The 21,887-nt window shown below is 58.2% G+C and overlaps 1 protein-coding gene across 7 annotated transcripts in view; it reads left to right on the forward strand.

The window, feature by feature from the left end:
* The window catches only part of ARNT2 (aryl hydrocarbon receptor nuclear translocator 2), a 149,513-nt gene that overhangs the window by 72,953 nt on the left and 54,673 nt on the right, over nucleotides 1-21,887 (forward strand). For 6 of the 7 annotated variants that reach the window (XM_078449095.2, XM_078449090.2, XM_078449094.2 and 3 more), the window contains exons 6-8: nucleotides 6,026-6,128; nucleotides 9,718-9,783; nucleotides 10,044-10,129. The exons of the other annotated variant lie outside the window; for it this stretch is intronic. In XM_078449095.2, coding sequence (XP_078305221.1) covers nucleotides 6,026-6,128; nucleotides 9,718-9,783; nucleotides 10,044-10,129 — 255 coding nt within the window. The remainder of the gene's footprint in view (nucleotides 1-6,025; nucleotides 6,129-9,717; nucleotides 9,784-10,043; nucleotides 10,130-21,887) is intronic. 7 annotated transcript variants of the gene reach the window in all.

Raw genomic sequence — 21,887 nt, forward strand, 5'->3', positions numbered from 1 at the left:
CTTCATGTCCGAAAGTAAATTGTCTACTCAAAGTGATGCTATAGAGCCTTTCAAATAATGTTTATGATTACATTTTATGAGTTTCTGTTGTGACATAAGGTGGAAAAATAAAGACCATGAAGCCTCAATTAATTAAAAGAAAGAGCAGACATGCACACGAAAAGTTTGACGGGAAATAGGCCCAGGTGTCGATAGTCTCTTTCTTTGGACAGGAAGATTGGGGTTTTTACTGTGTGTGTGTATGTATGCGTGTATTTGATTTTTCCAAGAGATCACTTTGGATTTACAGTAAAAGCATTTTAAGAGGAAAACAAGTAGTTCTTCAACCCTTTAGCCTGAGATGGTGTTCTGGGCTGTATCCTAGAACCTTCCAGAATGCCCTCTTCCCTCAGAGAAACCAAGAGGCAGGGGCCGGGCCGACCAGGGGAGGCTCCCCGACCGTGGGGCTCCAGGCCAGGACGCTGTCATCTTGGGGCTCACGCAAGTGCCTCCTGGACCCGCCAGGCTCTTACGCTCTGGTTCCTGAAGGGGGTTGACTGACCTTGCACGTGTACGTCTTTGGGTGTTCACGTGACCTTCAGAGTAGGCATGTCTGGTCCCGTGTTCCCACGGAGAGGACGCCAAGCAGGCCGCTCATCCCCCACAACCCCCACGGGCGGGGGCCGAGCCTCCGGGCCCTGCTGCCCCTTCCTTCCGGAATGGGCCATGCCATTGGGTCCCAGATGGTTCCCCTCTGTGCGCCAAATCCAGAGAAGTATATGCTTCCGCAGCTGCTGGTTGTGTGGAGGTGGCCGGGGCCTCTTTGGCACCCTGGCCACGGAGTCACATGGGCCCTGCCTGCTCTGAGAATGGACCCACGCCCCGGGGGGAGTCATCGCTTCCGTACGGTGCTGAGGATGTAGGGGTGTGCGTTCCAGAGGGCACCGTGGAGGAGAGAGGGCGGGAGGGGAGCAGGGGCACGGGGCGTGGGCGAGGGGTGCGGGGACGAGAGGTGGCCTCGTGTCTCTAGTTCAGCAGCGGCCACGGCGGGGCAGGCCGGGGTTCGTGGTGGGCCCGCCCCACAGTGGCTTTGCAGAGTGGGCCCTCCGACCCCCGGGGAGCAGGTTGGACCCTGGAAGGCGTCGGCCTCGGCCTGGATTCCGCTCCGAGGGGCCGCTTGCCTCCATACGTCCCCGCTGCTTTCAAATTTGTCAAAACTCCAGTTTTCCGGACAGCCTTTCAGGAACACCCACTGTACGAAGTTGAGCACGTTTTCCTCCCGAGGGGCCCGGGAAGGGGGCTCATCGTGCCCAAGGAAACCAGAGAAGCACACGGAGAAATAAACGTGGGAGTGGTTGCCTCTCGGGGTCACGACAGCAGATCATGGAAATGTGTTTTTTCATTTCCTCGTATTCCACGGCTCATGTGTTGCGCAGCTGTGATTTATTTTCAGAGCCCACTTTGGAATTTGACAGACTCTCACGCTGGCCCGCTTCACAGCTGAAACCGTGTGCCATTTGGTCGATGATAAAGCAAGTGACAATTTACAACGAAAACAGCCGCAAAAAAGAAGCCGTCTGTGAGTGAGACAGACAGGTGTCAAACCGGAGCAGGGGCTCCCGGCAGCCTGGGGGGCGGGCCTCTCGCTGGGGCCGAATCCTGGTGGACACGTCCTGCCCGCAGGTGCAGGGCCGGCAGCGCCCGGAGTGCTGGTGTCCATAGGGGGCCGTTCACCCTGCAGGGCTGGTCCCCTGGGAAGCAGAGGCTGGAGCGTCCCTGCCGCTGAGGGTGCTGGGAGGGCCGGCCGGCGAGGCACCTGCTCCAGCCCTGAGTGCCAGCTGGCTCTGGTCCAGGGAGGCGGGGCCCCCAGGTGCTGGGTGGGGGGGGACGGGAGGTGACCACCTGTGCTGTACGTGCTCTCTACTCCCTCCTCTCTGTTGGGAGCGGTGAGCCCAGCGCTTTGGGTTTCAAGTGATAGAAATCCATTCAACTGTTTATTGCAAAGGGGCGGGTCTCTGCTCACGCGGTTACCCTTTCTCTGCTTTCTTTTTGTTTGTAGCATTTATCGCCACCTGACAGTGGTCTCTTCCCTCCCTTGTTTTCTCTTCTTCGGGTTTTGCTGTCTGTTCACCCTCGAGATTATATAATGGCTTCTGCCTGTGTAACTCTTTGTGCTTTTGTCGGTGCCTAGCATACTGGAGGCATTTAGTAAATATTTATTAAATGATGGCAAGGTGACGCCTGGGTAAGTTGTGACAAGAAATGGGAGGTCATCAGGCAAAGGGAAGGAGGAGCTGCTGGGGAGGCCAGGGCCTCAGGACCCGGAGTGGCGCATGGGGACGGACGGGGACAGCGAGTTGCTCTGAGCTGGGCGGGATTGGGGGGGGGGCAGAGGGGCACGCAGGGGTGCAGCAGGTGCTGCTGGAGAGGCGAGCAGAGGCCAGATCTGGGGGCGCCTTCGCAGAGGGCTGCAGGTCTTGGAGTGTTTTGGGGATCCGTAGCGGGGAGCATGAAAGGAGCGGGACACGATCGTTAGTTTTGAGTTTCCCGGGAACCTCGCGCTTCGTGCGTTCCTTGTGTGTGTCCGGAGCGCCGGGTCTTAAGCCTCCGTTGGCGGAAAAGGGAAAGCAAACCAAGCGAGCATAGAGCAGCAAAGCTGAGCGCCAGGGTCACCCTAGTGATCGAGCCCGGCCGTTTCTCATTGGAAGTGGAGACTTCTGAGGGATGCGGACGACGGGTGGAAGGGGGTGAGGCCGGGCGGGTCGGCTGCCCACGCGGACGAGCAGGGGGCTGAGGGCGTCGGGACGCGGACGCGGGAAGGTGTGCGGTGGGGGGGGGGGGGGGGGGGCAGGAGGGACAGAGTGTTGGCGGCTCCTCAGATGCGCCGTGAGCGCTCCGTGTTCCGGACTCAGTAAGCGTTTCTAGAGCACTTCCTGAGCCACACACGGTGTTGGTCCCTCTGTGGCGTCCGCGGGTTTCCTCGTCACGCCAGCGTCGGGGGGCGACACTCCTGCGACCCTCATTTTACAGGTCACACGCCCAGGGTCGCGCGGGAAGAGAAGGGGGCGCGATCGAAGCAGGTCTGTGCCCCTGGCACTGGACGTCTGGCTTGAGCGGCTGGGTAGGGGTGGGCTGGTGACCGCGACGGGGCCTGCGGGAGGCAGGGAAGGTCTGGGCGCCCTGGACAGGAACGTGGGTTTGGTCTTGGACCCGCGGAGCGCCAAGTGTCTGAGAGGCCCCGACGGCAGGTGGACGCGTACGAGCCTCCCAGAGAGGTCCTGCTGGGGAGGCCGCCTTGGTGTCATCGGCACGCAAGGCGTGGGGCAGCCGAAAGAGCCCCTGAAGGTCCTGCGGAGAGCGAGGGAGAAGGGTCCCGGCCCACAGGGGGAGGACTGGGGGGGGAGGAGCCCCCCAGGGCCGAGAACCAGCAAAGGAGAGGCAGGAGACAGAGGCGCCCTGGGGGAGAAACGTCCAAGAGGGACGTGCAGGTCGAGGACAGGGACCATTTCTGTTTGCCCCCTCCCCCGCCACCATGACGGAGATGTGAGGGTGTCTGAGTGCCGGACGGAGGAAGAGGAGGAAGAGGAGGAGGAGCGGCCGGGAGGCAGGTGCCTGGTCGCGAAACAGGGCCCGCTGAGGGCGGGGACGCGGCGTTTCTTCCGCGGAGGGAGCAAGGCAAGGGTGATGGATGCGTGTCTCTTCGTGAGTGCTCTGCTGTGGGATGAGGGAAACGGGTAGGTAGGAAGCCGTTCGTACTAGCTGGTTCCTTCGTGCCCACTTGGGGCAAAAGCCCTTTCCGGACGGATACAAACGGTTTCAGTTCAACCGGCAAGTACGGTTTTCCAGGCGCTCTCAGCCGTGTTGGGACGTTTCACACTTGGTCCCGGCCCGCGAGGCACAGAGCTCAAGCGCAGGGTGGGTAAGTCCTCGCCGTCCAACGTGACGGATGTCACAGACGGGTTTCCTCCACGGGACGTGAGGGGAGGGTGACCGTGCTCGCAGTCGCGTGGGTCCCGGAGCCTCACAAGATGCCGGGCGCGGCAAAGCCATCGGATACACACTGAGCGGGCGAGCGGGCGAATGAAGACGTGGACGGGGGGGGGGGGCCCTGCCCGGGGGCCGGGGACAGACTCCCCGGGGTCGTGACCCCCGAGCTGGCCCTGGACAACGAGCAGCCGTTCACCAGGATGACAGTTCACGTGGAACGGGGCGTGAGCTGGCAGAAAGGCCTGCGCGTGCACACGTGTGAGGCGCGAGGCCCCGGGAGATGCGCACGCGGGGGCACCGTGTCTGGAGCCGCTCGCACACCCCGTCCAGGGGCCACCGACCACGTGTGCTCGCCACGCACCCGGAACAGGCTCGTTGGAGCGGAGATGTGCCCCGTGTGTGAGAGACACATCCCTTGCAAAGACCCAGAGAGAAAGAATGAGGGGCGCCCGGGGGGCTCAGTCGGTTAAGCGTCTGACTCGATCTGGGCTCCGGTCACGATCCGAGCGTCGTGGGATCGAGCCCTGTGTCGGGATTCTCTGTCTCCCTCTCTCTGCCCCTCCCTCGGTCACGCACGTGCATGTGTGCACTCTCTCTCTCTCTCAAAAAAAAAAAAGGGGGGCGCCTGGGTGGCGCAGTCGGTTAAGCGTCCGACTTCGGCCAGGTCACCATCTCGCGGTCCGTGAGTTCGAGCCCCGCGTCGGGCTCTGGGCCGATGGCTCGGAGCCTGGAGCCTGTTTCCGATTCTGTGTCTCCCTCTCTCTCTGCCCCTCCCCCGTTCATGCTCTGTCTCTCTCTCTCTCAAAAATAAATAAAACATTGGGGCTCCTGGGTGGCTCAGTCGGTTGGGCGTGCGACTTCGGCTCAGGTCACGATCTCGCGGTCCGTGAGTTCGAGCCCCGCGTCGGGCTCTGGGCTGATGGCTCAGAGCCTGGAGCCTGTTTCGGATTCTGTGTCTCCCTCTCTCTCTGCCCCTCCCCCGTTCATGCTCTGTCTCTCTCTGTCCCAAAAAAAAAAAAAAAAAAAAAAAAAAAAAGTTGAAAAAAAAAAGAAAAAAATGAGACATTGCCCATTAGTGCTCTACACGGTGAAATGGTAATACTGCAGATCTATTACTGAAAGCAACTTCGCCTATTTGTTAACTTTTTTAAGAAATGTGCCTTCTAGAACGTGTCAAACTAGACGGGTGGTTCCCACAACATCTCTCTTGGGCAGGGTGACGGGAAGTGTCGTGGAAACGAGGCGTGGTGGCGGGCAGGGCCGCGTGCCGAGACGCTCTGCCAGGGGCTCCTGTGAGCGATGCGCTTTGGAGCCCAGGCGGGCAGTCAGATGTGTGCTGTCTACACAGCTGGCGGCCGTGGGACAGGGGCACTGACAGAAAGGATGCTGGAGGTTGGGAGCCAGCGAGTGTCAGTTGAGGGAAGGCAGGCAGGGGGAGGAGGTGGAGAGACCGATGGGGGTGCAGGAGGGGAGGGCGGGAAGGACTCCCACATGGTGTCTGGAATTCTGACCTGGATTTCCGCGCTGACGGGGGTGCATTGGCTGATGTCGGGGAGGAGTGGGTGGTGCTGGGTGGTCTCGGGCTGGGGCGGAGGGGCTGCAGGGGCCGGTGCCGGAGGCGTGGGGTGCAGAGGTGGTGTCCCGGCCGTGGACGAAGCCGGTAGGGGTGCATGGCGGGAGGAGAGAAGATGGCCCAGCTGGGGTCTCCTCGGAGAGGAGAGGAGACCACGGGCAGCGGCTGCTGGGGTTGGCAGCTGGGGACCGTGGCGAACGTGTCTCCGTGAAATGAGGGGGGAGAAACCGAGTCGGAATGACTCCAGGTGGTGTCCTAGGACAGAGCAGGGACAGCAGGTACAGACTGTCCTCGGAAGAAGACGAGGCATTTAGAATCGTACGGGTTTTGTGACCCCGCGGTGTTCCCAGCCCGAGAATGTTGGCGATCCAAGAAACGATCCGTGCAGCCCCGTTTGCCCTCATTTGCAGAGCGTTTGGAGAAAGCTCTCCCCGCCCTACGCCCTGGTCCGAGGCAGAGGCTCACACGTGTTCCTCTCTCGCTTAGGCCGGATCCTGGACCTGAAGACGGGGACGGTGAAGAAAGAGGGACAGCAGTCCTCCATGAGGATGTGCATGGGCTCGCGGAGGTCCTTCATTTGCAGGATGAGGTGTGTTGCGGGGCGGAGGGCCGTGGGTGGCGGGTAGATGAGGTCTGTGCGGGGCGGCGGGCGGCGGGCAGTGGGCGGCCGCTCCCTCTGCTCCACCAGTAGGAGCCTTGACGGGCTCTGCTGAGGTGAAACCCCCTGGTCCCGGCTGTAGCACGTGAGCCTGCACACCCCGTGGTCCACCTCGGACGCCGCGTCCCCCTTCCTCCCACCCACCTTGTCTGACTTCCTGCCCGTCCCTGCCCCCTCCTGGGTTGGCTTCCCCTGTCGGCTGGGTCCCAACTTTCTCCCGGTCCTTCAGGACCCTTCTGAACTCCAACCCCTCCAGGCACCATATTGGTCAACACGTTTTATGTAAGATGGGTCGATTTTGGACGCTTTTGTGTCTCCTGTGCCAAAGCACACGTTTTCATTAGCGTTTAATTATTAGATTGTCGCATGATGCTTCAGGTGGAAATGCCTGGGCTCTGTGAGTCAGCAACGGTTGCCCTGAGGACAGGGGCTTGGAGTTACCTTCTCTGAGCCGCCCGCGATCTACACCGAGTGTGTACGTGGTAAACGCGTGGTGTGGAGGAAATGCAGGAGTGACTGAACTGGGGGGTAATTAGAGAATTTTCTGTCCCCTTGGAAGAAAGAACAAGGCTTCAGAGTCCCTGTACCCTCAGCCCCAGGCCCTGTAGGGGTGGGGCGGGGGTGCCTGGTGAGTCGAATCTGCCGGGACGTGGAATTGCAGGGGCTGTAAGACGAGGCAGTGCCCCTCATTCATTCATTCATTCATTCATTCATTCATTCAGACATCTATCGAGGGCCTGCCTGCGCCAGGCCGGGGTTCAGCCCTGAGTAAAGCAAACAAAATCCCTGAGCTTGTAGAATGTCACTTCAGTAAGGGAGATCTAGGATGGGCAAAAGTACCAAGTAGACACAGGGAATGTCAGATGGCAGTAAGTGCTCTTGAGGAAAATAAAACAAATTTAAGGAGGAGGAGGAGTGGTTAGTTCACGTGTTACGTAGGTTGGGTGGGGGTGGGGGGTCTCAGTGATAAGGTGGCATTTTGGAGATGTCCCAGGAGACCTGGGACTACGTGGGGAAAGAAAATACCAAGTGGAGGGAACCGCAAGTGTAAAGGCCCTGGGGCAGGGATGTTCTTGTGTTTAACCAACAATAAGGTTACTATCCAAGGAACAGGGTGAGTGGCCGCGGTGGGCAGAATGGTCATCAGTAAGGTTGGGCTGGGGGCTCCTGGGTGGCTCAGTCGGTTAAGCATCCGACTTTGACTCAGGTCATGATCTCGTGGTTCGTGGGCTCGAGCCCCGTGTCGGGCTCTGTGCTGACAGCTCGGAGCCTGGAGCCTGCTTTGGATTCTGTGTTTCCCTCTCTCTCTGCCCTTCCCCAGCTTGCATTCTGTCTGTCTGTCTGTCTGTCTCTCTCTCTCTCAGAAATAAACATTAAAAAAATTAAAGTAAAGTAAGGTGGGGATGTTGGGTAACTTACAGCTTTTACTCTGAACGAGGCGGGAGACCGCTGGCGTTTTCTCGTAAGAATGACACGTTCTGAATCACGTTAAATAACTCACTCTGCCTGTGTGGGGGGGACAAACCCGCAGGGGGGACGAACAAGGGTGCGAGTGAGGAGGCGGCTGGACGCGGGATTCTGGAATGCAAGGGAGAGGTTGGGCCGAAGGTACGGACTTGGGGACCGCCGTCACCGAGATGCTCCCCGAAGCCTGGAGACTGAATGAGGTCACCGGGAGGTGGGCGGGGCTGGAGGAGAGGTCGGGCCTCAGCCCCCGGGCCGCTCCTGTGGCAGGGGGGCGAGGAGGGGCCAACAAGCCCCAGATGGAGCTGCGCGCCGGTGGCAGGGAAGGGGGGTGAAGGACGTTCCTGCAGGGAAGGCGTGCTCCCCGCAGAGGCTCCTGAGGGGTCCTGAACACGAGGGCCGGGGCATCCCCGCCGCAGAAGGAGAAACCTCGGGAGCCCCGGCTGCAGGCAGGTGGCAGGGCGGCCTCCGCCCTCTCTTCCCTGGCACGGGAGCCTGTCCCCGCTGCCCGGCTCGTGGTCTCCCAGGCTGTCCTCGAGTCCCTGGGACCCCACACCGACCTTGATCGAGCCCGGCCGTCTCCTGCCCTTTCTGAGCTTCTGCCGAGCTGTGCGACAGCCCCAGGCTGGCTCAGGGGAGCTCAGCACAGATGTCGCTCTCCTCCCGTTTGCTGCCGGACCTGTGACTCGTCAGGGCCGTCCGTGCAGAGGGGAGACCCGCCCTCCAGCCTGGCGCTGGGCCCCAGGAGCCGACAGAGGGCTTGAGGAGGGCTGCCCTCTCCCCCGAGCCAGCGCCCCTCCGTTCTTGCGGAAGACGGGACGGAACTCCCTTCGACACCTGCCTCAGGTCACACGATGGCATTCGGGCGACGGAAAACACGATCACTGCATCTGAGTTCATATTAGCCTGTGTGGATGAGTGCTCTCAGTCCGCTGACAGGCACGGGGATGGCAGGGTGCCCGTGTGCTGGAGGCCACTGGGGACAGAACGCCGTCCCGGGGACAGAACCGCGGACAGCGCCCCATCAGCAGAGCACGCCCACCCCGGCGCGGGGGCAGCACCTGCCGGATTTTGAGTCCAGCACCACGCGGCCCCCTCCGGAACGCCTTCCCCGGGGACGTCACCACACCCGGTTCTGCGTCTCGTGCCATCGTCACTCTGCCTGCAGGCCACGTCAGGCAGCCCCGCCCTGCCCCGGTGCCCTCTGGGGGATGTGACTGCCCCCTGAGGCGGGCAGTTCTGCCGTCTGCCGAGCGCCTGACCTCGTCCTCCCAATAAAGCGGGTTCGTTCTGGGAGGATGCCAGCCGGCCAGGTGGCGCGGTCCCGGGTCGTCCCTGCTGGGGGACACGCACCTGCGGGTGGCCGTCCCCGGTCTCAGAGCACAGCTGGCCTCTCCTCTGTGCCCTACGGAGTGTGTAGATGTCCAGAGCGTTACCTGCCCTGGAGTCGGGACACGGAAGCACATGGAAGGATGGGTACACACAGCACCGGCTGGACCCTGGTGGCAGGGCGACCCTCGATGTTCAGAGCCTGGGGGGGATTGAGAGGGGCGGTGGAGAAGGTCGCCTCCCGGCCCCCGCCTCCCGGAGAAGGACCTCCGTCGCCCCCACTCTGCCCTTTGCCGTCAGCAGGCTGAGGCGGTTACGTCGCTGCCAGTGACGGGACACTGCAGGGGCAGGGAGGGTCCCCACGGCCGCAGCCGCAGCTGCAGCCTGGGAACATGCGTCCTTCCGTCAGCGGGCAACGTGCGTCTTGCGTTGATGGCTCTGCTGAGGCCCGAAGAGACCCCACCGCCCTGCTTACGTGACCCCGAACGTGACCAGGAGCCCCTAGAGTCTTTCTTAGGGGTCCGGCCTGCGGGGGGGGGGGGGAGATGAGGGGGGCTTTGCATCGCCAGGTGGGTCACGCTCCCCCGGCCGCGGTGACAGCCGGGGACCGGAGGTGCGCGAGCCCGCGTCAGAGCGCCAGCATCGATCAGAGCGGCTCTCTGACCGCAGGGCCATCCCGTACGCCTGCTTCGGGCTTTACTCATCCTCAGCCTTTACCGAATCCTAGGTGTGGGAACGCTCCTTTGGACCACCTGCCGCTGAACAGAATAACCACCATGAGGAAAAGGTTCAGGTCAGTGAGCCTTGGCGACGCGTGACAGGGGCCGCGTGGGGGGGAGGGCGTGATGAGCGCCCTGAGCTGGGGTGCCGGGGGGGGAGGCGTGGGACGCGTGCGGGGCTGAGGGGAGGGAGGGGGCTGGGTGCACCTGCCGGGGGAGGAGGGACATCAGGGTGCCGGGAGGGCGAAATTCAAGCCCCCGAGGCACACGTGACCCCGGCGTCCCTGCCTCCCGCCTCGTGCGGAAAGCCGTCTCACGGATGCTCTTTCTTCAGGAACGGCCTTGGCCCCGTGAAAGACGGGGAGGCCCAGTACGCCGTGGTGCACTGCACGGGTTACATCAAGGCGTGGCCCCCCGCAGGTAAGCCGTGCGTTCTTCCCGGGCGGCTGGGTGCCCTCACCCGACTGTGCCTTCCCGTCGGGAGCGTGTGCCGCAAAGAGGCAGAGAGATGCGCTCGTCGTTCTTTGTGCTTAGAACGTGATGATCTCTGTCACTGGGGCAAGTCCCGCTTCCGGGAGCAAAGGTTTCTGGAAAGAGCGATCCTGCGCGGGTGCTTAGAGCCTCCGCCGCTTCCTGCGGTCTGTCACCGGAGCCCTGTGTGAGGTCGTGGTGGCCTCTGAAATGACAGCTGTCACTCTCACCGGGACGGTGCCACAGACGGCGGCAGGCGTCGGCGAGGAGCTGGAGCCCTGGCAGCCCTCAGGTCGCGCAGGAGGCGCGGTAAACCAGTGCGGCTGCTTCTGGAAACCGGAGGGCCGGTCCTGGCTGCCGTGTGCCCGGGCCACCCCACTCCCAGGGGCACGCGGGAGAACCGAAAGCGTTCGTCCGCCAAGAAACTTCCAACAGGGGAAGCGGGCAAGTGATTCGTGCTGCAATATCCATGCACCTTGAAAGCGTCACGCTAAGCGGAAGAAGCCACGCACCCAAGGTGACCCGTGATAGGATTTCATTTATGTGCAATATCCAGAGAAGGTAGATCCCTCCAGGAAGAAAGTAGACGTGTGGTTTCCAGGTGCTGGGCGGCGGGACGAAGGGGGGCGTGGCTGTCCCGGGTACAGCGTTTCTTTTCTAGATGACACAAATCCTGAAATCAGATGGGGTGATGGTTGCACAAGTCTACAGATCTGAAAAACACTGCCTTGTGCCCTTGAAGATGGCGGGTTTTATGGCGTGTGAGTTATTAATCAATCTGTTATTAAGCAAAGGAATATACGTCTTGTCGACCATCTGCGTCCCCGCGATGGCTCCGAAAGTGGTCTGGCTCTGGGAACGTTCCCGGTCTGCTGGAGAACGTTGCGACTCTGCTGTTATCGGATGGAGTATTTAAGTGTCCGCGAGGTCAGGTTGATCGATAACGCTGTGAAGGACGACTGTGTCCTTATTGATTTTCACCTGCTCGATGGATTGATCGCTGAGGGAGGCGTGTTGAAGTCTCCAACTGTAACAGAGAGAGGGCTTGCCTGTTCCTTCCGGTTTTGCCCGTGTCTGCCTCTCATCTCTTGATGCTCTGTTGTATGGTCCATACACGCTACGGGTTTTTATGTCTTCTTGGAGAAGTGACCCCTTTGTCAGTGTGTGATGCCCTTCCTTATTCCTGATAAGTTTCCCTGCTCCGAATTCTGCTTTGTCTGAAAATAATACAGCGACTCCAGCTTTCTTTGAATTGGTGTACGCATGGGGTGTTTTTCTCCATTTTTTACTTTTAACCTGTGTCATAGTTTAAAAAAAATTTTTTTTAACGTTTATTCAGTTTTGAGAGACAGAAAGAGAGCGCAAGCAGGGAAGGGGCAGAGAGAGACACAGAATCCGAAGCAGGCTCCAGGCTCTGAGCTGTCAGCACAGAGCCCAGCACGGGGCTCGAACCCACAGACCGCAAGATCGTGACCTGAGCCAAAGTCGGAGGCTTAACTGACTGAGCCACCCAGGCGCCCCTAACCTGTGTCATTATATTTAAAGTGAGCTTCTTATAGATGTGTTGCTGGGTCCAGTGTTTTTACCCACTCGGACCATACAACTTTTAATTGGTATATTTAAACCATTCACGTTTAATGGGATTATTCATATAGTTTACTCAATACCTACCGTGTTTTCTATTCCGTGTATTTGTTCTTTCTTCTCCCCTCTCTGTGCATTCCCTGGTTTCCACTGAACGTTCTGTAGGATCTCATAGTCTCTCCTAGCATGTCAGTAATATTTCCTTAAAAATATCTTTGTTGTTTGCCCTGAGTTGAAATATATATTTACAACTACTGTAAATCCAGTTCCAAATAATACTGTACTGCTTTTGTGGGTAGTGCGAGGGTCCCTGGACTCAGCTTCCCTTCCTCCCTCCCTCTGCCACAACACCGCTCTCATGGGCTACACTTACCCATGAGCACATTGTTACTGTTGTTGCCGGGAACACACGGAAATATATTAGCTCAATTAAGAAGAAAAGCACGCCTGGGTGGCTCAGTCGGTTAAGCATCCGACTCTCGATCCTGGCTCAGGTCATGATCTCACCCTTCGTGGGTTCGAGCCCCCAGTCGGGCTCTGCACTGATGGCATGGAACCCACTTGGAATTCTCTCTCCCTCTCTGTCTGCCCCTCACCCCATTCTCTCTCAAAAGAAATAAGTAAACTCAAAAATTAGGTTGAAATAAAAATAACAAAAATAAAAAAGTGTATTTCCCCTTAATTTTTTCCTTTATGTGTATCCGAGTTTCTAACCCATATTGTCTCCTCCTTCCTGAAGAACCTCTTTTAACATTTACCGCAGGACGGCTCTGCCGGGGGGTGAAGTCTCTATTTTTGTTTTTCCCAGGTTCATTATTTCTCCCTCACTCTCAAAGGATAATTCTGCTGGGTTTATGGTTTTAGGTTGGCCTGATTTTCCCCCAGCACTTCAGATCTCCACGCCTTCCTTGTTCCTGTGGTTTCTGACGAGAAGTTCACGGAACTGGTACCTTTGTTTTCCTGTAGCCCATGTGGGACTTTTTTTTTTTTTTTCTGGCTTCTTTCAAGGTTTTTTCTCTTTGTCTTTGCTTTTCTGCAGTTCTAATATTACATGCCTCAGAAGCTCATTTTATTTTGGTTTTTGGTTATTTATACCGCTTGGTAATTTCCGAGCTTCCTGTGTCTGTGGTTTGGTGTCCTTACTTTTGAAAAATTCGTGGGGGCGTCTGGGTGGCGCAGCTGGCTAAACACCTGACTCTCAACTTCCGCTCAGATCGTGATCCACAGTTCATGAGTTCAAGCCCCGTGACAGCATGGAGCCCACTTGGGATTCTCTCTCTCTATCTCTCTCTCTCTCTCTCTCTCTCTCTCTCTCTCTCTCTCTCTCTCTCTTCTTCTCTCTCCCTCTCTCTCCCTCTCTGGCCCTCCCCCGCTCATGCTGTCTCTCAGAATGAATAAACTTTTTTAAAAAAAAGGAGAAATTTTTGAACGCTGTGTCTTCACATATTTCTTTTGTTCCGTCTCCTTTCTCTTCCTCCTGGGATCGCGACTGCCCGCGTATTATGTCGCGTTCGAAATTGTGTTGCGACTCGGGCGTCTTCTGTTCTGAATCTTTTCACTCTTTTCTCCTCTTTGCATTCTAGTTTGGGGAGTGTCAGTCGACAGATCTTCATGCTCACTGATTCTTTCCTTGTCGACGTCCAGTCTGCTGATGAGTCTGTCGAAGGCACTGCTCGTTTCTCCAACAGTGTTTTTTGTTTGAATTTTTTAGAAAGTTTATTTATTTATTTTGTGAGAGAGCCGGGGAGGGACAGAGAGGGAGACAGAGACAATCCCAGGCAGGTTCCACGCTGTCAGTGCAGAGCCCGACGTGGGGCTCGAACTCAACGAACGGTGAGAACGTGACCTGAGCCGAAACCAAGAGTCTCCGACGGTGTTTTTTATTTCTAGAATCTCCTTTCGGTTTCCTCCTGGAGTTTCTGCCCCTCCACTCGTGTTACCCATCCGGTTTTGCTACTGTCTGCTTCTTCCATTAGAGCTCTTAGCATATTAATTATAGTTATTTTAAATTCCCTGTCCAGCGATTTCAGTCTGTGTCGTAGTGGAGTCCGGTTAAGATGCTGACTTTGTCTCCTCAGGCTGTGCTTTTTCTTGCCATTTAGCACGCCTTGTAAATCTTTGTTGGAATCCAGATGTGACGCGTCAGGTGATACCAACGGAGGTTAAATAGGTCATAGAAGTTTAATTGAATTATTCCAGGAGTCGGATGTGTTTAATTTTTTTTTTTAACGTTTATTTATTTTTGAGACAGAGAGAGACAGAGCATGAACGGGGAGGGTCAGAGAGAGGGAGACACAGAATCTGAAACAGGCTCCAGGCTCCGAGCTGTCAGCCCAGAGCCCGACGCGGGGCTCGAACTCACGGACCGCGAGATCGTGACCTGAGCCGAAGTCGGACGCTTAACCGACCGAGCCACCCAGGCGCCCCAAGAGTCGGATGTGTTTAATGTTTGCCATATATATACATATATATCAGTTCGACATACAGACGTGCATGTGTTATATACTTTTAAATTGTGTATTTTTTATTTATAGATTTTTCTTTCCTGTATAAATCATAACACACATAATTATCAGGGTGCTGTTTGCCTGAAGGGCCCCAGTTAGATTCAAGACTTTGAGCGAGCTGCCTTCAAAGGTGTCCCGAGCCCAGACCTCAGCTCTGTAGATCTAGAAACAGTCCTGATGGGGCCCGAGAACGGACCAGCCCCGGCGAAGGTGGGAGTCCTTGCAGGCTGATGTCTTAACCGGGTGTGACCCATAATGCCGCGGGGCTTCCCCGTCTCTGATGGGGATGCTCACGCCCGTCGTCCGGGGATCCCGTGAGGTTCTGAGGCTGCCGTGAGGCCAGATTTGCATTGGAAGGTTGTTTGACGAGAGGCAAACCAGAGGAGAGGCGTGGACAGCCTGGAGAGAGACTTTGCGCAGCAGCGTGGCTCAGGGAGCACGCGCGATGGCCTGACCTGTGCTCGCTGCTGAGCACCAGACACGGGCCCGTCCCTCGGGGAGCATGGAGCCGTGTGGCTGGGGGGCCAGCACGCGCACAGATGATGCAGGAGGGTGTGGGGAGACGGCCCGCCCCGGGGACGGTGGGGGAGCCTGATGCCCCCCGGGGACAGGAGAGCTTCCTGGAGGAGGCTCCTCGCAGTGTGGGTCGGTACCACCAAGTCCAGCCCTTGGGACCCCTGTTCCAGGAGACCATCTCGTTCCTGAGTTCCTCTCCTGAACTCGTCACTCTTACGATACCAGGCAAATTCCCCGTCCTGTTTCTGGCCTCAGAGTGCCCTCCTTCTGACCGCCGTATTTGGGCTCCACGCCTACAACATCACGAGAACTGCCATGGTCACGGTGAGTCTAACGCAGAGTCCTTGTGGGTGAGCAGGAGAGAGGAGTCTGAGGCCCGGGGTGCAGGCAGGTGACTGTACCCAGAGCCCACAGAGGTGACTCAGGGCAGGCCCTTCTGGAGCCGCGTGCGGGTCCGTGCCTGCGAGTGTTTGTGTGCCCGGGGTCACGGGGCCAGTAGGACTTGGCATGAAGCCTTCAGTGACCGCCCTTGAAACCGCACCATGTGCAAAGGCGTTGAAGGAGCCGGGGGTGTTTATCTTGGAGAAAGCGAGACATGATTTCTGTCTCTAAGTATTTGAGGGGGTGTCATACGAAGGAAGAATTAATCTTACGAAGGATAGTTCCAGAAGGCACAATTTGGACCAAAAGAGGAAAATGACCAAAAGGCAGATTTTTAACTCAATAGGGAGAAATGAGCAAAGGACCGAACAGGACGACAAAAATAGCTCTAAATACGAATACGTTCCACGCTCAACAAATGGGGAAAATTTAGTTTCTGGTCAGAGCTGCAAATGAAAATAATTTCATACTGTCTCCTCTTACCTATCGAGTGGCAAAAAAGTCAAAAAGACAAAAAAAAATGTCGGGCTGTGCCGACAGCTCGGAGCCCGGAGCCTGCTTCCGATTCCGTGTCTCCCTCTCTCTCTGCCCCTGCCCCGCTCACTCTCTCTCTCTCTCTCTCTCTCTCTCAAAAATAAACACATTAAAACAAAAAAGACAGAATACACCGCATTGATAAAGTTCAGGAAAATGGACACTTGGATGTACCACTGGTGGGGATGTTATAAATCAGCGCCAACCTTCCGAGGAGGAAGTTGGCCGTATCACCAGATGCTTTAAAAAGCACATTCCTCAACGTACAGGGCTCGCGCTTCTAGGGATTGACTCCAGGGAGTCAATCAGAGAGACGTGTGTGGCACGTTTAAGCATCGTCTGTAACCGTGGAAGCTTCGAATTGGCCCAGATCTCAGTGGTAGAGAAGGGCTTAAAAAACAGCACGGAACATCCATTTGGTGGAGTACCGGACGGCCGCAGAGTAGGCCTGCTTTCGAAGGACGCTTAAGGACGCAGCGGTGAGCTGCGAAGGGTCAGGCCAGCAGCTTCTACAGAATAAACGTCGTGACCCACGTGTATCTTTCGGGTGTGAATGAGTCGTGTCATCTGTGCGCTGACGAGGTGTGCATACGGCGTGAGCCATTGTTACTCCCGGGGAGCGGAGTGCTGGTTACTTTCTTCTTTCCTCTTCGCTCCTACGTTTGCCCAGTTACCACATGACTTTCGTAATCAGAGACAATGACGTTTTAAAGAAGTCCCTGTGACTTTTCTAATGCACGCAGCGGACAGTCGGAGCGAGCGGTTCGTACTGAGTTCAGAAATGGTGCCTTTCTGTTTGCTTTTTGGTTTGGTCTCATGGTGTATCATTCGACTGCTGGCCCCTAGGAACCTAGAGCTTCTGGAAAACAAGCCTGCGTCAAACCAGCCTGAGGCTGTGCTGCTCGTTCCTTGGTGGATAACTACATTCTTAGCACGTGTCACACTTTGTGCCTCCCCCTGAGACTCGAGACCGAGCTCAGGCTGCATCCTTCTCCTGCCCCAGGACTTAGCCCAGACCGGGCTCGGAGGGTATATTTCAAGAAGACTGGACGGACGGATGGATGAAAAGAAAGAAGGAGTGAAAAGGATGAACGAGACGAGAGTAGTTGACCTAGGGAGTGGACGTGGGAAAGAATTTCTTGCCAGAATTTCCAAAGGCGTTTCTAGGACCTGCTTTTCCAGAAATCTTTTCAGATGGAAGAAGCAGTCATCTGCCCTGGATGAGGTGGCTGGAGTGAGGTCATTGGCACACTCACCCTAGAATCAGGTCACGGGGCCGGAGGCCGGGAGGAGGAGCTCCCTCTCCGCTTGCACGGAGCCTGGTGAACGTTCTCCAGGAGTCGTGTCCCCGCGGCCCCCAGCTCCTTAGTCGCAAACCACGACGTGCTTAGAAAGGATGAAGATTTCCCGAGCACCAAAGTTGCCGACCTTGGCAGTCTCTCAAGGTGCAAAGACGCGGACCTCACGGAGCAGACGGGGGGCTCGGGAAGGACCCTGGGGAAGCCGCGTGCAGCACGTGCGCGTCCCCGCGAGCCTGCCGGGTGTGCGCTCAGAGCCCTGCCTGGGGCCGCCGACCCCACGCTGCACAGGAACAGCACAGCGCACTTCGGCATGTCCAGAGGCCTTCGTGACTCGCCTCGCTGCGTTGTGTACCGCGTGGGTTTCACCTGAAGTGTTTGGGGTGCGACAGGGAGGAAAGGCGGGGTTCCAAAGACCGTCCCCTTGCCAAATCCCGCAGCTGCTTCGTCTGAAGACGCGGGCTGTGCTCGACAGAATGAGCAGGTGAAGAAGCGCCCAGAACGGGTTGCGTTTTGTATCTCGTGAGGTGTGTCCAGAGCCCGAAGGAGACTTTGACCTCGGGAAGACGTTATTTGTGGCCCCCACCGGGCCGTCATCGCCCTGTGGCCTTGCATTTCAGACGGACGTCCAGAGTTGAGCCTCTGTTCCGGTGACTGTCCTCTGACCTGCCTGGGTCGTCACCTGGCAACCCGTGGGAGACCTCTGGTGCAGGGGCAGTGTGTCCGCACAGGGCAGCAGCGGTCGGGCCCGGGGGAGGGGGAGCCCGAGCAGGGCCCAGCTGCTCCCGCCCGGACCGCGAGGTCAGGACAGGGGTCGCTGTCGGTGCCCGCGTGCCTTTTCGGCGGTGAGGCCGGTTCCTGCCTTCACTTTGCTGCCGGCCGGTCAGGGAGCCTCGGCCACGGCGTGCCAGAGGCCGAGGTGTTTGGGGGTCTCGGCTAGAGTCCGCGGTGGCCAGGCTGGCGCTGTCCCTTCGCCAGACGGCTCCGCCCCTGCGCCCGCTCACCTCGAGCAGCCCCACGAGCTTCTTGCGCTTTGCTCGTTGAGCACGATGTGCCTCCGGTTGAAAATCTCCAGAAGCTGCTTTGTCTGAATCGAGGCCACCGGCCCACGAGGCGGCGGCCGGCTCCCTGCTGTCTCTTACCCGCGGCCACCCTGTCCTGCGTCTGCACATCAAGCCTCGGTCTCCTGCTCAGCCCCTCGGTCTGAAGCCCCTGTCAGACGGCAGAGCCGTGACCTTTGCTTTGAGACCCAGAGCTGTGGTCCGCGAGGCCTTTCGGGGCAAAGCTGCCCTTCCGTTCCCACCATGGGCCGGGCACTTGGCTGGGCCCTGGGGACCCTCAGGCTGGTCGGGCCCAGTTCCTGCCCCTGTAGGTCCGGTCCACTGGAGGGGGCAGGTAGGCGTGCGGGTCACAGCAGAGCCCGGGGTCAAGGGTGGCAACGGAGGCACAGAGGGGAGAGCCCGTCTGCTGGGAGTGCCCTCCTGCTCGCTCTGGCGACCCTCCCCGAAAGCCTCGCCGGCAGGCAGAAAGTCACAGTGGAGCAGGAATGTCGACAGGAGGGAGACAGAGGGATTTCCTCATCGAGAAAAAGCCTGGCAGGTGTAGGGAAAGCATGGATGGGGGCTGCAGGTTGAACAGCGACCGCGGCTCCCTTGGTGAGTGCTCGCCATGAGCGAGGCTCTAGGAAAGGTCCCCTGTGTGCTTTAGGCTGCTGAGCTTTCACGACGCCCTCCGGAGGTGCTGGCCCCGTCGTCATCCCCGCGACACAGACGGGACACCGGAGGGCACGCACGGTGCCGTTGCCAGCCGGCAAGTGGGAGCGCTGGGCTTGCGGATGCCCTTGCCGCGGCGCCCTGCTTTCTGCCGTGGGAGGGGTGCTGGGCCGGCAGCCACGTGCGGTTCTCCGCGACCGGTGGGGGAGATGCTGCGTGGGCAGGAGGGGTCCCGTCCGGGGACCAGGCCGGGGTTTGGAGCCTGCTCTACACTGAGCATCGCTGAGGCCGCTGCCGGTGTTTAAAGATCGTTCTGCGTGTTGAAGCCAAGCGGAGGGGGAGCGGGGATGGGCCCGGAGGCCCGGGGACCGGAGGAGACTCACCCAGGGAGCCACAGGGCTGCCTGAGTCGGAGCCAGGCCGTGCTGATGGCAAGGGGTCGGGGGTGCCGGGAAAGCAGGTGCGGGCTGGCCGCACGGCTGGTGGGGCCCGGGCTCCAGCCCGGGACCGACTCCAGAGTCCGCGGGTTCAAGGGTCACGCGACATTGGCTCCCCTTACGCGTGCGCAGATCCATAGCACAGAGTTCAGGTACTCGGTCGTTGTCTTACGTCATCGTCTCTCAGGACGGTCGCCCACCCTTGCTCGGCCCCCCGTGACTGCTCTGCTCACCCTCGTCCCCCCCAGGCCGGGTTCCCTCCGTTATTGTATGTCCTGCCTCAGTGCCACGGTGACCCTTAACAGGCCTCTTCAAGAAGGGGGAGTGGGGGCACCATTCACAAGCCCTCGACGTGGCTGCTCCTGGGAACTCGCGGGTCGCGGGGCTCCCTGCCTGAAGGGGCCCGAGACGGGCTTCTGTTCTGGGCGGCCTGCTTCCCTTTTGTCCTGCTGTGACATTTGTAGTTATCCCCGGAATTCAAGACTTTCACTCAGGTGGCATCCAGTGTCAGTCTGTTTTCATTAATTGTAACTGGTCCTGGCTGACACCCGCCCCCCCCCCGACTCTGTCTTCACCGTGGGGGTCTCGTCTAGATTTTCCAGGTCGCTGCTGCTTCCCGGCCTGCCCCGCTCACACCTGCGGCCACATCGATTTCCCGCGTCTGCCCCCTCCCGCTCCCACTGGTTTCTTTATCCCCTTCTTCCACATTCTGGTGGAGTTTCTCAGTCCTAATCCCCTCTCTGTGGTTCCCATTTAACTTTGCAAAAACTCTGTTGTGGTACATTTCACGTGAGCTCAATGCTTGTTGAATTAAAGCTGTGTCTTTTTTGTAAATACGGTAAATTTAGGGGACCCCCCCCTTTTTTTTAAACTGACTTTTTTTTTAGTGGGAACATGCACTGTGATTCCTTCACTCAGTCTCTTTTTCACATGCTTGTGATTTTCCCACGGGGCTCACCTTCCAGAGGCCGCTGGGCGGGCGTCCACTGTCGAGGCCGGAGGCCGGTTCCATCACTGACCGCGTGGGTTCCGGGATGGCCTGTCAGGCCCGACCAGGGCAGACGAGCAGTCTTCCCTTTACCAATACCTGACCGGGGGTCCGTTTGTCTGCACCCGACGACAGGGTGGGGACAGGAGGAGACTGAAGTCACAGACAGCCCAGATGGGGCGCCCTGATGCCTTCTGGGAGGTGTGGGTTCCAGGCTGGCTCTCCCTCATGACTTCCCCCATTCCACACTTGTCTCCGGCCGCCATAGCTCGAAGCTTGTAGGTTGGCCGTATCGGGCACCCCAGGTGACCTTAACCTTCCTGTACGGGGACTTGTGTCTTGCTCAGCTCTCCCCTTGGTGGTCTTGCCCAAACCACCCCCACACAGGTCTGCTCACGCTTGCCCGTCTGCTTATGGGAACCCTGCTGGTTTCTGATGCTGACGCACACTTGTCCCGGCTCAGGTTCTGGTCCTTTCCACGGTGACTTGGGAGGCCGGGGTGGTTAGTCAAGTGGTCTCAGTTGCCTCTTTTCCGCTTTGCGAAGTGGAGGGTCCATTTCCTCAGAGTCACCAGCAGGAACGCTGAAATTCAGCATTTTCCCAAGTGTCTTCCGAGACCATGTGTCCCCGGAGAGGCTCCGTGAAGAAAACGCTCTGTGGTCAGTGACTTGGGAAATTTCACGTCCTGTTTTTCCCTCGTAGGGAAGCATATCCCAGAGGTGCAAACCAAAGTCTCTGAGAAGCCCTAAGTGATGAAACGCCTTTATCTCTGTTTAAACTATGCTTTCCAAATGTGTTTGGCCAGAGAAACTTTTTTTTTTTTTTGCCTAAAACTTATTAGTATTCCTCGGGGAGTATTTGGGACGTGTGCTATGAACAAGTGGCCTGAATTCCTTGCAGCAGAAGGTGGTTGTTTTCTCCCCCTGCGTTTGGCAGGGTGCAAAACTGTGTCTTCATCCACATATGAGGATGTGGGTCCCAGGACAGACTCCACCCAGCGTTACCGAAAAACAGGCCAACTTTCCATGAGCATCTGCGCGGGGTTAGTGCAACCCCGGGTAAGAAATGAACACACACTTCTGGCCGCTGCTGAGTTTTACCCCAAGCAGAAGTTTCCAGTTACATGTCATTCATGCTGTTGTTTGTATTAGTCGGGATTTATTTAGACCTGGCATTAGCCAAGCGGGTTTCCGAAAGAGAGGTGATCGAACGTAAGGCAAGCTGAGTTTGTGAAACCGATTAGGGAACTACTGAAATCTGTTAAAATGGCTGCAGTTATCCTGTTCCTATTAAAACCCACTTTGCTCAGAGCTGCGGGTCCTGCCAGGAGGCGTCCCTTCCAGACACCCTTCCTCCAGGCCTGGCCTCTGGCCTCCTCGCCGCCCTGTGCCCCTCTCTGTGCGGTGTTCTGGCTCTCTGTGCCCCCCACCAGCCAGGCGGCTCCTTGAGGGCGGGAGCCGGGCCTCACGCGCCGCTAAACCCCCAGGGGAGTCCGGGCGCTGAGGACCAGCTCAGACGGTGCGTTGAACCTGGCTGACTGCGTGGCTGAACTGCGACCTGGCCTTTGGACCCCTGGAATGTCAGAGCCAAGGAGAACCTTGAGCTCACCTCGGGCCAGCCCTCTCTGCAGAGGAAGCCCCGCAAGGCCGTGTCTCCGCTGACCCCGGTGTCTCTCCCCTGCCCTTAACCGCAGCCCAGGCCCTCCAGAGGGACGCCTGCAGCCAGGCAGAGCCCAGCCACCGCATGAGGCC

The sequence above is a fragment of the Panthera onca genome, chromosome B3, assembly GCF_046562875.1.
Source record: "Panthera onca isolate mPanOnc1 chromosome B3, mPanOnc1 haplotype 2, whole genome shotgun sequence".
Lineage (NCBI taxonomy): Eukaryota > Metazoa > Chordata > Mammalia > Carnivora > Felidae > Panthera > Panthera onca.